Here is a 17,514-nt window from a genome sequence, read left to right as displayed (position 1 = left end):
ATTATAAAATAAATTTTTCAGGCAGCTGGGGAATATCACAAAGGTACTTTATGAACACAAACAATATCCCAGACAAACCTGAATAAAATATCTTAATAATAAAGTGAAGGTGGCAAAATGTACATTTTCAATAATTAATGCTGTACTCTAGGCTAATAATTGATATTGACATTACTTCCAGAATTCAGCTTTGCTTCTCTGTAAAGGTCTCTCAATGTGTAATAGCTCCCTTCATCAAGCCGCCTGCAGTACTACACTGTATGCTACATGCTCTGGCTTACTTTCTTATCGACTATTTTTGTGCTATTTATGGCACCGACTTAAACTGAAAGAGAATTTTATATGCAAAAGCCATGCAATGAGTGGAGGAAATTTGACTTTTAGTAAAGAATTCTGACTACTTCTGCAACACCTGCACATATATAAAATTCTAGGATCTTGGTGCTTCTGTGAAAGGCTGATTTTAACAGTTCCCTATTATCCTTCTGCTTTGCCATCTACACCTATCAATAGTTGGTAGTAACTCTGCACAATGTCTCTCAAGCATTTTGCTGCATGGATGCAAATGAACAATAACATAATCTATGCACATTTAATATTAATGGTATCATATACTTTGTCATGTAAGGTTATCTACACAAATGATGACAATTCTAAAATGCCATGCCTTAATAAGAATTATAATTGACCAGAACTTTCCGGCCCCGTTGGCATCGAGCGCATGGCGAGGGGGGTTGGGTGCGGGGAGAGACACACTATGGTGAGAAGGCCAAAAATTGGTGTCACGCTGTCATGAAACTAGTTTGCAATGGTCTGCTCCACCCATCAATGGTGGGCTGCATTTCCCACCGCCGCACGTCAGGAAGCTAATTTCAATACTCCAGCATCACATTATAAGCTCTGCTCGCCGGAATTATCCCTCCACGTTGGATCATCCGGGCACGTCGGCGTGTTTCACAACTGTACATAAGTGACGTGCACCTGGTGAGCTGCACTTTTCACAGGACTTCGAGGTTTGTTTGCCTACCTTCCTTCAGATAACGCTCGAGGTCATCAGTGCCAGGCTTCACACGTAGCACTGCATCACTTTTAGAGGGGCTCACAAGCAGGTTTCTACCTACCAGACTGGGGGAAGGCCGGGGTGGCTTTTCAATGACTGCAGGGCAAGGTCTTGTTTGGGGAAGGGGGAGAAGTGGCCTCAGGCAAGGAAAGAGGCTGCAGAGCAAGAGCTGTACTAGGGAAGGAGGGTATTCCAGGGTGAATGTGGGAGCGCATGTTGATCCGTGCAAGTGGCCTCAAGACGGTGAGGACTGTGAAGGCAGTCTCCAGAGGAGATGAGGCCAGATGGAGATGTGCAGGTGTGTGTGAGACAGTGAGTGGTGATGTCCCATTGAGCTGGTAGTGAGTGAGATGCCAGTGAATGTGTGATGGCCTTGTGAGTGTGAGAGTTTAGTGTGATAAGATGGTTGACTTACCCTGGTGGCACGGATGAGATCATTCTTCCATTTTCTGCACTGGATGGCCAATCTCTTGTGTGCAGCATTGGCACCAATCGCCACTGCTACCATTTCCCAAGCCAGAGTGGTGAGACTGATGGGCCTCCTGCTGCCAGAGCAGGGCTAGAGGAGATCGTGTGGGCCTCCACTGTGTCCAGGAGGTTTCCCAGGGATGTGTCACTGAATCGGGGGGGCTGCACTATTCTTGGCTTTTGGGGCCACGTCTTCACCCGTGCCCTCCTGGGCTACAAGCATCGAGAAGTGTGCATACAGCTGCAATTTATATGTTGTGCCCTGCATGAGGAAGTGGCAAGGTAACGGCATGGTGGACAAATCAGAGGCCACCCATCAGCAAGATGGTGTGATTCCTGTAACTGCATTATTAATGAGGTGGTACAGCGTGACAACCCGCCACTGCGGTTAGTACATAATGGCCACCTTTTTCCTGCCCACCACTGCACTTAATGCAAATCTGGGATGATTCCGCCCATTGTTTTCTGTCACTTAAACACTCCTTGAAACTGTTGCACTACAGAATCACAGTACTTTGTAAATTTTGATCTTCCACTTTGAGAGATTTCCTGAAATTGTTTCTCCTGCACCCTGGTTAATAATTAAGAGCACATCAATATGGATGTGAACTGTGCTCTTGGACATTAACACATTGCCATGAACGTGTCTTATTAAGTTCCACAACAATAAACATGCTCTTCCTCCACAGCCCTTGAGGTCCCACATGAAAGAACCTACTGTTGCTGCCTTAGTGCCAAGTGGCTGTGAAATATCAGGATGTGGGTAACCCAGATAAAATCAAGATTAGAAACAGATATTTTTGCTGAGATTGTGCAATACAAAGGTAAAAGCAAAATACTGCGGGTGCTGGAAATCTGAAACAAAAATTCCTGGAAAAACTCAGCAGGTCTGACAGCATTTGTGGAGAGAAAGACAGAATTAACGTTTCGAGTCCGTATGACTCTTCTTCAGAACTAAAGAAAAGTAAAAATGTGGTGAAATATATACTGTTTAAGGGGGTAGGACAGGTGAAGGTGGATAGAAGGCAAGAGATAGGTGAAGGCGAAGCAGAGATTGCAAACGATGTCATAAACAAAAGGTCAAAGGGGCGTTGATGGTGGTGGTACTGGCTAAGGGAGGTGCTAATGGTGACATTAAGAGTAGAAAGCAGGATGAGCAAGTAGCAGATGGCCCTAGAGGGGGTGGGGATGGTGTGGGAGAAAAGATCAAAATATGCTAAAAGGTGGGGATAAAACAATGAATGGTAATAAATTTTAAAAATAATAGAAATAGGTGGGGAAAATATATATATATAAAAACTAAAAAATAAATATTTGAAAAAAGGGGATCAAAAAGGGTGAGGATGGAGGTGAGAGTTCATGATCTGAAGTTGTTGAGCTCAATGTTAAGTCCGGAAGGCTGTATAGTGCCTAATCGGAAGATGAGCTGTTGTTCCTCCAGTTTGCGTTGAGCTTCACTAGAACATTGCAGCAGGCCAAGGATGGACATGTGGGCATGAGAGCAGGGTGGTGTGTTGAAATGGCAAGCGACAGGAAGGTCTGGGTCATGCTTGCAGACAGACCGAAGGTGTTCCGCAAAGCGGCCCACAGATGCTGCTGAGTTTTTCCAGCAATTTTTGTTTTTGTGTAATACATCTGTGTGTTGTGCGGGTACAAGAAAGTATATTTGTAAGAGCTGTTTTTGACATTGGGAGATACACTTGGAAATATGCATCATGTATGAGGATGGAGAATTGCTCCTAAAGCACTTGTCAAGCATGAGGCTATTTGACAGATTTTCCCAGCAATTAAACACTAAACAAGTATTCACTATTACACACAAGACAAGTCGATACTCCCAACTCATTTTCCCTAGTTGAAAATTAACGCACAATAACAAAACTAAATGCACCCCCCACCCCCCAACCTTTTAGTATGCACAACGTCCTGTCGCACAACACAGCACCACCTGGTGCATGCGCAACTGAAATAACTCGGGAATTTCTAGAGAGGGAAGGGCAACACTCCAACTGATTAGCAGTTTCCAAATGTTTGACTAGAAACACGAAGATCAGTGTAGTTGCAAAGTTCCGGAACTGCTGATACAGATTTTCTTTTTCTTCGTTTATTCCCGGTTCTTGGTCTTTAATAGACGCGTCTCGGCTGCTGCACACCGACTGTGTGTGGGATCTGTATGCGTGACGGGTACAGAGATAGAACAAGCAGCTTCAACATGGAAGAGACGCAGTGAAGGGCATGATTCGGTGCTTCGGAAGATTCCGTGGTACAACTAGAATCGTCCGTTTTCCGTAATGTTGAAGTGAAGTAAATAACGAGAATATGTTGTACATCAATTACAGTGACAGGAATGTTTGATCTGCCCACTTAAGTTACATTATAGCAGCCTCTGTGTATTGATGTATTCAATCTTTTATAATGTAATTACTGGAGGCCTCCTGAGAACCATAAATAAATATATCTAGAAATAACATATTGGAACCATCCCCATCAAAGGAAAAATGAACTGCCTTCTTACAAACAAAAAAAGGGGGGGAGTGGCAATTGTGCTCTTGTAACAGAGACAGATAACAACTAAAGTGGTCAAACAAGCGACGTTTCAGTCACTTTCTAGTTTCTTTTACTCATTCCCATTCACAATTAAAGAACACTCTTCACCCAGACAAGTGGCAACGGCACAAATTGTTGTTCAAAACATCGAGGTGAAAACGAGATGCAAGCAATCTATTTCATAAGGGATGTAAAGACTGAGAGTAGGATCCCGAACTTTTATACAGAGATAACATGACCACTGACAGACATTTTAGATCTATCGGGGCCCAGCGTGATGTAATACATTTAAAGGCTGCTAAGTTGCGAGTGAAGCTTTTGTTGTGAACAATCGCATATTTTGGAAATCACGCGCCAAGTTTATTATCAATAAATCCAACGCAACCAATTACTGTCCAACTTTGTTCTCGGAATAGAGCTAGATTATATCAGGCACCATTAACCCCGTGAGGCCCGATCACTCAGGAGTTTGCAAACTGACATATGCCTTTTTCTTCACTTGAAAACAGTGCCATTGCAGTGACGATTTGTTCGATTTTTTAAAAAAAATAAATGAGGTTCCCCTCAACACAAATGTCAGCTTTGATGAGATTTTCAGTACTAGCAGTATAGCATTTCTTCAAGGGTTAAACCATTCCTCGGTTCAATAAGGATCATTTTCAGTGGGAGTCTTCAATCTGAAAAGCCGAATCAGTGGCTCTAAATTCGCAATACTCCACACACTTACTGGGGCCGCCGTCTGCAAACAGCCACTAATTGCTCCGACCCCCACTCACACTTTAAAAAGTACACGCTGCAAAAGCATCATTAGTCCTACACAAATGTGCTCTTCCATCTCAAGGGCAGCTCAGGGGCGGACCACACTGGGATAGTAACATTCAGTAGCATGAAGACGGTAGCATATGAGGGTGTGCCCTCAATTTTCCGCATGATCAGTGCTTGATCTCAACCAACCCACTGGCAATGAAGTGTTTCCTCCATGGAGAAAGGGAGAGAAGGGACAGAATTGGCCTCGGAAGCGCGGTGCAGCCTTTCCCAAGACGTAAAGAAAGAACTTTGTATTTATATGGCGCCTCTGACGAACTCGGGACGATGAAGTATGTTTGAATTGTGGCCACTGTTGTGATGTAGAACACAAGAGCAGCCAACATGGGTCCTGAAAAGGTCCCAGAGCCCGCAAAGAGATAATCTGGGGTTTAAACGATAAATATTTCCAGGACACGGGGAAAAATTCCTCCGTTCTTTATGACATAGGAATTTTTACTCAACTGAAATAACAGGGGAGGATTCAGTTTAACAGCTCATCAAAGAGATGTTATCTATGACAATGCAGTACTCCCTTGTTACTGCCTGACATGTCAACCAAACTATTCACGGGATTGGGTTTTAAACCTGCAGCCTCCTGGCTCTGAGGCGAATTGCTACCATTGAGGAACCTGCTCCTCTTTCCCGATGTACGATATGGAGCAGACCATTTTTTAATTGGGCAGAAAATAAAAATATCTTTCATAACGTGAGCACTATGTGCAATATTTACCCCTGCTGTGAAAGATTGTGATTGTTGCCTACACATTGCTGTACCTCAGAGATTACGTAATCAAATAAACGGCAGCTCAATTGTTATTCCATTCTGCCTGCCCTATCAAAATGAAATACTGGCAATTTGTTGACATTAAATTTATTTCTTGAGCCAAGAGAAAACTCCAAGCAGAAACACAATTGTGAGCTGCCCCAGTGGCCCACCTGGGAACTGCACCATCAAATGCAGTGCTGAAAAATATAGTTAAAAAATGTGGACTGACCATTCTTCATATGTCTAGATAGCTACTCGGCTATAGGATGCATCAAAATTATCTCCAATCTGTCTTCATGAATGTCCATCCATGTGCTCTGCCTTTGGTGCTTCCTGAGATCAGGAATTGATTGAATTTTCTCCTCAATGGCTTATGTTGCTGAAGCAAATTATAGCATTACCAATGCTATCCAGTTGGTAGCACTCTTGCCTCTGAGGCAGAAGATTTTGTTTTCAATTCCCATGCCAGGACTTGAGCAGAACAATCTCAGCTTTCAAGTAAGATGTTAAATCAAGGCCCAAACTGCCCCATCGGGTGGATGTAAAAGGCCCCATGGCATTATTTTCAAGAAGAACAGGGTAATTATTCCTTGTGTCCTGATCAAGTTATCCCTCAATCAACATCACACAAAAAAAAGGGAAGTCAAGGGTAGGAAGATCAGTAGACCAAAGACCCAATATAGATTGTCCATTTGAGCCTTTAGAAGAGGACCAGAGTGAAGGTGTAAAGATTATGGGTGAAGACTTGGAGAAAGTGAATAGTTTCAAGTACCTGGAGTCAATGGTAGCAGAAGATGGGAGTATAGAAATGGAAATTAAACAATAGAATAGTTCTGGCTGGAGTAACTGGAAGAAATGCAGTGGAGTGTTACATGAGAGTGAAGTACTACTGATACTGAAAGGAAGAATCTACAAGACAGTTGTGAGAACGCCCTTGTTATATAGTGCGGAACTTTGAGCTAAATCAAGAAGACTAATAAGATGTGGATGCTGAGATGGATGTGTGGGGTGATGAGAAAGGACAAAATCAAGAACCAGCAGAAGAGATTAAAATGATATGGTCATCTGTTGCAGGGAGAGAGAGAGGACATGTGGTAAGGTGAGTAATGAAGATCGGACTCTCAGGAAGCAGGAGAAGAGGAAGGCCTAAGACCAGGTGGAAGGATGTGGTGGTGAGAGACTTAAATGCAATGGAATTGGAAGAGGAATGAATGACTGAGGAGGAGTTGGAGAAGGGTGATCAACCAGCATTATGGTGAACACAAGTAAAGTGGGAGCAGCTGAAAGAAGAACATCCCCAAAAAGACAGATCATCTGACGTTTATCACATTGCTGTTTGTGAGGGTCTTCTGTGTTCCCTACATTACAACAGTGATTATCCTACAGAAGTACTTAATTTGGACATCCTGTGGCTGTGAAAGGTGCTATATAAATGCAAGTCTTTCTTTCACTTGTTCATTACTATATCTCAAAGATATGTTGGATAAATGGCTGTTCAAAGTTACGTCTTTTTTTTAATTAAAATTAACAATCTGAGCTCAGCCAGTTGATCTATGCCAGAGCTGTAGTCTAGAATCTGCAATTGGTTACAGCACACTAGGCTAGGGAAGCAGGAAAACAGCCAGAGATTTTGTTCCTGTGTTCTTAGATGAAGAAACCTTCATTAAAAGTACATCTGTAGGCATCCTATGAAGATAGTTTAGGGCTTGATTTCCTTGCCCTCTTATACCATCTATCCCCACCCCCAAATAAAAATACCACAAATGAATATGCTGCCAACACTCATTCTCCCGGTTCATTGATGAAGAATGGTCACTTAAGCAAGGTATTGGTCAAGAGTCAGTGACCCAAGATCATGACCCAGTCTGAATCACAGCCTGCAGGAGAGAAGAGAACATTTGAAAAAGCTGTGGAATGGCTGACCACCTAGGTGGCTCAGCGATAACACTCTTCCCTCTGAATCTGAAGGTCGTGTGTTTGGGCCCCAATCCAGAGACTTAAGCACAAAATCATTGATAATATTCCATTCCAGTACTGATAGTGCTGCCTTTCAGGTGGCACATTAAACTAAGGTCTTGTTTTCCCTCTCAAGTGGATATAAAAGATCCCAAAGTATTATTTCAAAGAACAGCTTAGGTGATGTGTCTGCTTTCCTGACCAACAATTAGCCCTCATCCAATGGCACAAAAAGAAACAGATGATCTGGTTATTATCAAGTTACTGTTTGTGGGACCTTGCTGTGCATATCTTAGTTTCTGCATTTCCGACTTTACAACAGTGACTACATTTTAAAGTAATTTATTGTCTGTGAAGTGTTTTTGGATGTAATAAGACTGTGAAAGGCATTACATAAATGCACATCTTTCTTTTTTTCCTTAGAGTCATGGAGGGCTGCTCCAACGCTTTCAGTGTAAATAAGAAGCAGTCTAAAAGTTGTAGCATGTGGGAAAAGTGAGATAAATTGTGTATTCAGGCATATAGGGCTGAAGGAGAGAGCATCACCATTAGAACTCCATTTACAATGAAGCTTTAAGATTAACATCAACGTTCCTTTTGAAAAAAATTCTGCTAGATTTTTTTAAAAAGATAATTATGTGTTGATGAATACTGTCACAGAGAAGTTACTGAACATAGCAGTGTGAGCGATCTGCATTAATGCACATAGCTGAAATGATAAAATTGCTGCAACGCCCAGGGTTAATGACTATCTCTACTGATGCTAATTCAACTTCCTCATACTGTCCCCAATGACAGTTAATTTTTTTCTCAAAAAAATTATTATAGACAAGAGCAGAAAACAAAAATAATTTGGCAGAATTTTTTTTAAAAAAAGGATCCGCATAGTGACTCTCCCTCTTTGATTTTTGCAATAGAAGTGTTAGCATGGCAAAGCGATTGGCAGCTAAAATGAATCATCACTATGAAAAAGGCAGCACAGGTGAAGTGAGCACTTTCAACCATACAAATAATGATGGACAGGAAAAGATCCACTAGTCCATCCAGGCTGTTCCACACAACATTGATGCCTTGTGCAACACAATACCGGTACTCCCCACCCCGCCTGAAATTTATATAATAACCTCGGAGAGATAAAAAAGATAAAAATCCGAAACAATTAAGGGGGAAAAATTAGAATTTCTCTCCAGCAGATTGCAAAATGTTACATGGAAGGAGAGAAAGTAATCAATTCATATTCAGCTAAGTAAATCTTTCATGTTCACACCAGCTCAGAAAATTCTGAGCTTCTCAATCACAAGAATGTGAAGCTTCTGACTAAGAACCTCAATCACTTATCACACATGGTGGAAGTATTAAGCATTTTCCCTTCAATTTTCTCCATGCAGATATACCTTTCCTACATTGAACTTTGAAGGTGTAAAAACTCAAAAGACACATTGAGAACCCTTTAAAAACTTCTGGGAATTCTCACTTTCATTGCTTTTGCTTGAAGGATGTAGGCGTCCTCTATAATGTATTAACATATTTCATCCCAATCAACACCATATATCACATACTCAGGTGGCAAATTCATGACAGTTATGCATTGTAGGAATGCCCGAATGCATGTCCTAGTCACATTTTTCTTGTCACAAATTTCTACCTGTAAGTGATTAAATGCTGCAAGCTGGATATCTGACTTCATTTACATGTGGAATAACTACTTAGATATATTTTTCTGTCCTCTGCTGTAAAGAAGACAAAATATATAGCATCCTTTTGAGTTTTATTGCACTTTGCAATAAGAGTACCATAAATATATTTACCCTATCTTTGATTCATTCTGCTTAATTATGGCTCATTAATGTGTTCTGAAGACATCATCAGTACCCTTCAAAGTTCCCCTTCCAATTTACTTAGGAGACAGCCTAGCAATTGACAATACATTTTTAGCAAGATACTGAACTAAAAATGAAGAAGTTATTACAAAAATGATTAGTGACTACCAACGTCAAATTGTCCAGTGGCTATGGGGCAAAAATGCTCACACATATCTAAGATGTTAAAAATGCCTTCAATTTTAGTGTCAGTGTTTGTAGATGACAATCAAAGGTTGTCAACTATTTTTATTTTGGCATGCTGCAATTCTGATGACCAACATGTCTAATGTTCCTTCCAGAGGTGTGCATATTGATCTTAAGCAAGGAACAAGAAGCTGCATGGCTGAATGTGTAAAAAGCATTCAACACTCGAAGGGATAGTATGTTTTACCATGAACTGCTGTAGGGTTGGCAGGAGCAGGATTGTAACTTTGCCACAGAGAGCATATATCATTGTTTTCAATGCTTGGCATATTACAACTTTAGTTATCCCAAGTTATATTTGTTACCTAGTGCTTACCTTTGCAAGCACAACACATGAATGAATTATTCCCCACATATTTTGCGCTATTTTATGTACCTACGCTGTTTCTGTCAAGGTTCCGCTCACCTCCACTATTCCAGCCAAAGAAAGCGTGTGACAGTTAAAAGCGTCCTCATAAATCAAGAGCCATCATCTTAAAAATGAAGACAGCAGGCATTTAAAACAAGAAATGCAGCAGTCATAAAAGGCAGCTTCTGGGACATGCCAGTTCATTTATTCCTTCACCCACATAAAGTTGTGCATTTATGGCTTGACCGGTAATGGTATGGATCCCAGCAACGTCATTTGATTTGGTGAAAAGATATCGTTATACCATCACGCGGTGCAAATGAATGTTGCCTCAGAGGCAATGATCTACCGTCAGCTCAGCCAATAATTGGCTCTGGCTTTTGATCCGCCTTTGTCACGCCAACTGCACAAGCTCTAAGAGGACCCAGGAAACAAAAATCAAGAAAAAAAACTTTCTGTTGCAACGTAAGGACCATAACATAACGAAATACTGCACGGGGCGAAAGCGGGAATGAAATGGGAACTTATTAAGTGTAAAGGTTTCTTTTCATTTTGAAAGAATTTATATTTGCATATTGAGATGTATTTTCTACCCAACAGTTTTAATTTCACATCCTTTTGAATGTGAATTGTTTTAAGTACTTGGACAAAATAATGAATTCCTCAACACCTGATCCCATGATCATTCAAATATGGACAACAAAATCAAGACCCAAAACATGAATCTTTTTCTGATAAAAGCATATTGCGAATTTCCAGTATTTTGTTTTAACGCCTTTTTTTTCCGAATTTGCAGGGGTTTTTTTTCTATTTTCCACAATCTTGTATGAATTGTAAAAGTTCTGGAGCGTTTTGAGACATTGTATTTTTTAGTTGCACTGGCATTGCCATTTCCTATTCCAAGCGTCCTGACCACACGTGGAGCAGCAAATCCGTCCTCTTCATTTTCTACAGGATCAGGTTCAAGAGCAAAACTTGCTCTGAGGTTTGCTTTACATTTTTATTTCAGAATCAAAAAATATAATAAAACCGTATTCTGTGTGATTGTGGTTCAAAGTCAATTAAAGTAGATTCGTCCTTGGTGAACGCCGAATACCAATTTGCACTACACTGTCCATTGATACACTCAAATACAACTCACTAACGCCAATGTGGACCTCCACTCGCGGTTCTTCGCTTGAGATCCTGCAAAGAAAGCGTTGAAAATTGTGCTTTAAAAAAAACCCTTTGGTTCTGAATGTTTAAAAAGCACATTCAGTGTCGCACAAAAGGTAGCTGCAGAATATAAATCTTACGTTAAGAGTCATATAGCTTACAAACAAGGAGGCGTCTCAGGGGAAGAATAACCTTCCACATCAAACATGACCGGTGCAGTTCAAGAACACCAGGGTGCAATTAAAGCATTAACCGTGGAGCACATTATCACAGCCACTGTCACCAACTCGTTATACTACCGTTACTGGAACACGCTCTCACTACCAAATCCTCGTTCTTAACAAGCTCGTTTCAGTGACAATTCACGTTATTTTGTTTAAATGCTGCCCCACAACCAAGTTAAGGCCGTCCGTACTGTGCGGCTATTAACGCTGGTTAGCAACGTCTTTGGACGCGGGGCAAAGGTGAATTGCAGTAAAATCAAATCGGTCAGAGTCGCTAAACGTTGTAAGCAGTGTACATTTAAAACTGACATGCTAACTCAATTGTCAGAAAAAATATTTCCAATCCCTGAAAAAGAATTTCACATCGAAGGAATTCACGCCACAAAGTATCCTGAATTGTAAATAACTTCAACAGCGCTGCTGAGTGCTGTCTGCAATTATCAGGAGTCTGGCGATCCACAAGGCAGCGGGAACAGGTTCATGTCCGACTTGAAGGAGCAAATGTCTTTCTCCCTTTTTAAACCCCAGTCCCTTCAGAAAAGAGAGGCAGCCCAGCAGCTTTCAAATAACGCGTTATCTTTTAAGTAACAAAGCAGTAACGATTTATTTATAAAACGTTGCTTCTCCCCACCCGCTCACCCACTTTTTTTTTGTCACGGCGCCGGTCGGTCCCGGAGTTTGACGGGGGGGTGTGTGTGTCAGTGCTCAGATCGAGTCCGAGCTAATAACACCATCAAACTTCAAGTAGGACATTTTCCAAAAGCATAAGGGGCGCGACAGTTCGGGACAGAGGTGTGGGGAGCAGTTGAAATGGAGAGAAAGCGATGGAATATCCCTCACTGTTACCGGCGGAAGGGAAACGGCCTGGGAAAAGGTAGCAGAGGTTGGGGGAGGTGGGAGATCCATTGATTTTTAAACTGAATTTCAAGTGAAGGGAGCGGTGCTAACCAACACTGAACAACGTCCACTCAATTCGGGACGATGAGGCATTTTGATTATATACACATCAGTGTTAAACAGTACAAACAGGTTGGAATTTTGTAAGAAAATTAAAGGGGAGAGGATTGGTCTCGGGTGTAAGGGGGACTCGAGTCTGAGATCCTGGCTCTGGAATCTAGGAGCAGGGGCTGGAGTCTAGGACTTGGAATTTGGGCTTGAATCTGGAGGTTGGAGTAAGAGACACAAGTGACAGGACAGAGCAGGTCAGCGGCAATGCTTGGGCTGTTGTCCATACCCCTCACTCTCACTCAGAGAGGCAGCTCAGCAAGACTCGGCAAAAAAAAGAGGGCAGCTTCAATGATGTGAATTCTGAGGGCTCTCCCCTTCGCTTACCTTGGTTATGCCCCGCGGCCCCGTCGCACCTCTCCAGCTTCCAGCAGACCAGGCAGAAGGAGTAGTAAGTCCAGCAGAGAAGTGCCGTCCGAAGGGCTGCTGCCGTGCTCCGCCGCCGTGCCATCACTCGGCCCCGGCCCAAAGTGCAGTGTGGCCGACTGGCGCTCGCTGCTGTCTGCCTGGCAGTGACCCGGGGAGAGCGGCTCACGTCTCCCGGCAGCGAGGGAGATGCTCAGCACTCTGCCTATATATGTGCAGACTCGGTACCCCACGCACACACACACACACAGGGGGGAGGTGCAGACTCTGTACCACACAAACCGGGGGAAGGGGGAAGTGCGGGCAGAGGGGGTAAGGTGGAGAGGAGGGGTGGATAGAGATGAACTAGGGGAGAGGTTGATCTACACACTGCAACTCCCGATCCCACATCCACCCCCCCACCCCCTCTGAGTCCCAGACACTCGTCTCCAGAGGTTGCAGGATGGTCCCCACCCACCCCCCACGCTTCTCAGCCGGGTCTAAACCACTCAAGACTATTTTATGTAAGTGTGTGAGAGATATTCAGCTACTTCATGCGCATATGCTACCGAGAGAGACTGGGGGGGGGGGGGGGAGGAGTAACTCAGCGCAAATCCAGCTATTGCACGGGCCTGTCAATCACCCTCAGCACAGCACCATGCCCACTTCCCAGCCCGCTGCAAGAAGTTGTTTCAGGACTTGCTGCAGCCGCCAACTCTCTGCCCCTCTGTAGCAGGAGAAATTTATCAATTCTTCCCGGTGAATATGATCGAAAGCCTGGTTTCTCAGTGGGGGGGAAAAAAGATTCCCATTCGCTCCATGCGAGACCATTAGTAATTGTGGCAGCCAGAACACCGGATCCCAGTTTTCACAGAAAGAAAAAAAAATGAGATTGTGTGATATAGTTCCAAATTACTGGGGGAAATCCCGGAATCACATCTACAGATTGATGTTGTAAGACAGGGTCCCATGCACATCTTTCCTGAAGGATGCACAGTGCATCTGTTTTTGACTTTACCAGAATTTTGACACTCCAGATTTTTTACAGTTCTAACTTCTGGGTAGATCGGCACTTTTCTTGGACTCAGAAAGACATGTTCTTTTTCAATGAATGCAAAATAAGTTCACACCTTTGAAATCACAGATATCACACATTTAAATTTCTGCGACAAATGTTTTTTCTTACACTTGTAATACTTTAAGTCGCGATTTCAGTATACCGGTGACACAGTGTTTAGTTTATTAGCAACATGTTCTAACACTCGGTAACTGCCCTGAAAGCTGTAACAATGGAAATCAGAGACAGGACAAAACTGTTTTCAGTTCAAGTTCCATGAAACCAATCAAAATTGAAATTGAATTTGTGCGAGTGTTGTCTTAATCTATTGCCATAACTTTGGTGAATGGTTGACAGAATCCTTGGAGATGTATTTGCTTGTTTATTCTCTGGGGGTTCGGCCACATAATTTGAGGTGAGTGGAATACCCCTTAATTTTAAAAATACCTATGTTAATAATAAAACACTTCCTACTGGTTACCTGCAGTATTTGCACAATTGTGTGTCCATTTTCAGCACATGAAACGGTCTGAATTATCGATTAGGATAAGATACAATTTGACCCTGATGTACGGTAATCATGTCTCTTTAATATTTCGTTGTTGTTTTAGCAACCTACTATAACCTGGGATTCTTTGCATTGGTTCAAACTTCTTTCTGATTTTTTTTTCCCAATGTACTTTGCTTCTATACAATTTTCACCTCTTCCAGCTTATTTTCCGAAGCTGACCTGTTGAAAACCACATTTCCTGAGCTGTGCGTGCCCTGCATTCCCATCTACTCTGCCGGCTTCCAGTTCTCTCCCCCGTCAGCCCGCTCACCTCCCTCATTTTGCTGCTAAATCTCTTGATCTACCGAGAGTGAGACGTCCTCACTTGGTATATTTTCTTTCCCCCAAATGCTGCAACTTTCCAATTTCTGGTGCTGGCGTCCGAGCCTTCGACCTGACTGAATTGTAAGCAGCACCTATGTTGTATTCATGACATCCCACGTTCACTGTCAGCGCCACTATCGCACACTATCCAGCTCCCCAGCTCCACTCCCGATTGCTTTACAGCTGGAAGCTTCGACGGGTAGGTGCGAATCTTACAGTTAAAACAATTGCTCTAACCGTATCGGCATTACATGGCAAATTATATTTGCATCGCCAAAAACGTTGTCAATGTCACTCTCAATATTTTAATAGACAAATCGTTGATTTTTTTTAGAACTAACAGTGAAGTCACAACATTGCAGCGAAGCAGCAATATAGCCCTTCCTCCATCTGCGGTGTTGAGCAATGATGTCAGAAAAAAGAAACGAGAAACAGAATTATTGATCAGAACCCACCACGAAGCTGCAGAAAAAACAAGTCACAGGGGGTGAAATTGGTCCCAGCCGGCAGCGCAGATCAGGCTCCTCGCCCATGGGCGAGTTTTCACCGCGCCTGGTCCTTACACTAACATATTCACAGGACCGTCGTTACAAACTCTTTCACTTCCGAGTCTCGCTGACCCTGTTTCTTGGTTTGAAATTAAAAATCTTGGCAATATTTTCTAAGTCAATGGAAAATGAAGACTGGCGAAGTGTATAACAGGCTGATTATTCACTATGAGCCAATTTCAGACTGCTAGCATAGACCAATTTCACCCCCAGAAACCTATTCAGCAGCATATCCAATGGGATGTGTGTGGAGATACTGATTTAAATTACACAGTGCATTACAATGCTGACTTAATTATTCAAAAAGTATGAGGTCGGCTTCAACAGTGATCAATACCTTGGGTTGTCCCTTCACATATCTTGTGCCCCACATTTTAATATTCTATATATATATATATAGAGCCATGAATAAGTAAGAAGGTGTTACAAGACAGTGATGCAATGCAGATGATGTAATAGCCTCATAATTGAAGTTCAGGATATATACATTTATAGTGATGGATATCTGTTTCTGTTTGGTTCCCTCCCTTAACTCACCGGTGTTTCTGTTGTGGGATGCCATGCAGTTCTCATTTATATTCTGAGGGTGTGAGCGAGAAGGTCAGTTCCCAGAAGACCTGCATTTTACACACATGAAAATCAAACCTGATAGTTCACATGATGTAAAATAACACTTATCGGTAGGCAGTAGCACGCAGTGTTCAATAATTCATTTAAAGGCAAGTCTCAGATTCTATCAGGATCATTGCACCCATAGAATAGATAGAATGCTGTTAAACTTCATGAGGGAATTGTTGAATCAAATCTCTTAACAGATGTTTACCATAAGGATGTTTCAACCCTGTTTTGACTTTAATAAGCATTGGTTGCTATCACAAACTTTGATTTAACAAATGTTTAAAGTCACTGTATTAATTATATGGGAACCAGGTTAGGCGATTCAGCCTCTTGAACCACTTAGATCATGGCTAATCTGTACCTCAACTCTATATACACAGTTTTGAAATTAATGTTGTGGTATGTAACAAAACAGGATCTAAATCAGAGCCCAGGCTTTGCTTATGGGAAGACCAGTTAAGAAGCTGCAGGCATCCTGACCCTGGTATTTAAAGATGGTACAGAAGTTTGTAATGTCTAGAGGAATGGGTAGAATGTGATTCCTAGAGAATTGACACACTGTGTTTAACTTATAGCAGAAACATATTTCAGAATAAAAACAAAATCCTATTTTAACCAAATACAATTTTATGACATCAGAATGAAGAAAGATCAGTTGGACCATCATGTACCAACTTCTACCATTTCTGCAAAATTTGGGAATTGCTGGATGAAAAAAGACCAAAGTCCATCTCGTTCACCTTCCACGATCTTCATGGTCGCATCATATAATGATAATGGTTTTCTTGGCCAATCATAGCAATCAATTAGTCTACAGCAGACACAAATGTGAAATGAGGAAAACCCTAGTAGTGAATAGTTGGGAATCATATGGTCAAAGTAACCCATTCCTCTCAAGCATGCTACACTTTCCAAATGTCATGTCTCAACTTATTCACATTCTATTGAATGTGATCAATCTATTGAATCTATGAGGAATTTTATGGCCCCTCCCAAATGCAGGATTTTCTGAATTTGAAGTCAATGGACTCTTGGGGCTGAATTTTATGTTTGTCGGGCGGGCAGGCCCGACCCAATCGGTGGCCATTTTGCTTGGGCGGGCCAATTAAGGCCCGCCCAGCGCGTTTCAGACTCCCGGGCACAGCGGGAAATTCAAATGTGCGGTGGGCATGTACAGACCGCTGGTTCCAATGGGGAACCAGCAGTCTGTACAAAGAAAGGCCAGGCAGCCTCCTTTAGGCTGTTCACCATGGCCAGCAACTGGGCTCCAGAGGAGATGAGGGCAGAGGAGGAGAAGGGGGGCAGGCTGCAGGGTAGGCCAATGTGCCCCTCGGTTCTCTGATGCCTGCCTTGCTGCCCTCCTCAAAGAGGTGTCATAACGTCGAGAGGTGTTGTTTCCCGAGGATGGGAGGAGGAGGGCCCCCTATGTTACCAAACAGGCATGGCAGGAGGTGGCAGAGGCTGTTAGCTCTCAAGATGCTGTGTGGCGCACAGGAACCCAGTGCCGCAAACGCTTCAATGATTTATTGCGCTCTGGAAGGGTGAGTACCATGTCGGCCTTGGCCATTTTACCCAGCAGGTAGCCTTAGCCTTTGAGTTCCCCGCCCCCCTCACGTCTTAGTGTCGTTACTGCATTGGGCATTTGGCGCACGCTGGGTGGGCAAACAGA

At 42.7% G+C, this 17,514-nt stretch overlaps 1 protein-coding gene across 2 annotated transcripts in view; it reads right to left on the bottom strand.

The window, feature by feature from the left end:
- Positions 1 to 12,871, bottom strand: part of LOC144698634 (ephrin type-A receptor 5-like) — a 357,156-nt gene extending 344,285 nt beyond the window's left edge. For both annotated transcript variants that reach the window (XM_078570504.1, XM_078570505.1), the window contains exon 1: positions 12,731 to 12,871. In XM_078570504.1, coding sequence (XP_078426630.1) covers positions 12,731 to 12,854 — 124 coding nt within the window. In that variant the 5' untranslated portion in view covers positions 12,855 to 12,871. The remainder of the gene's footprint in view (positions 1 to 12,730) is intronic.
- Between the last annotated feature and the right edge of the window lie 4,643 nt (positions 12,872 to 17,514).

The sequence above is a fragment of the Cetorhinus maximus genome, chromosome 2, assembly GCF_964194155.1.
Source record: "Cetorhinus maximus chromosome 2, sCetMax3.hap1.1, whole genome shotgun sequence".
Lineage (NCBI taxonomy): Eukaryota > Metazoa > Chordata > Chondrichthyes > Lamniformes > Cetorhinidae > Cetorhinus > Cetorhinus maximus.
This window is presented reverse-complemented; position numbering and strand designations above follow the sequence as displayed.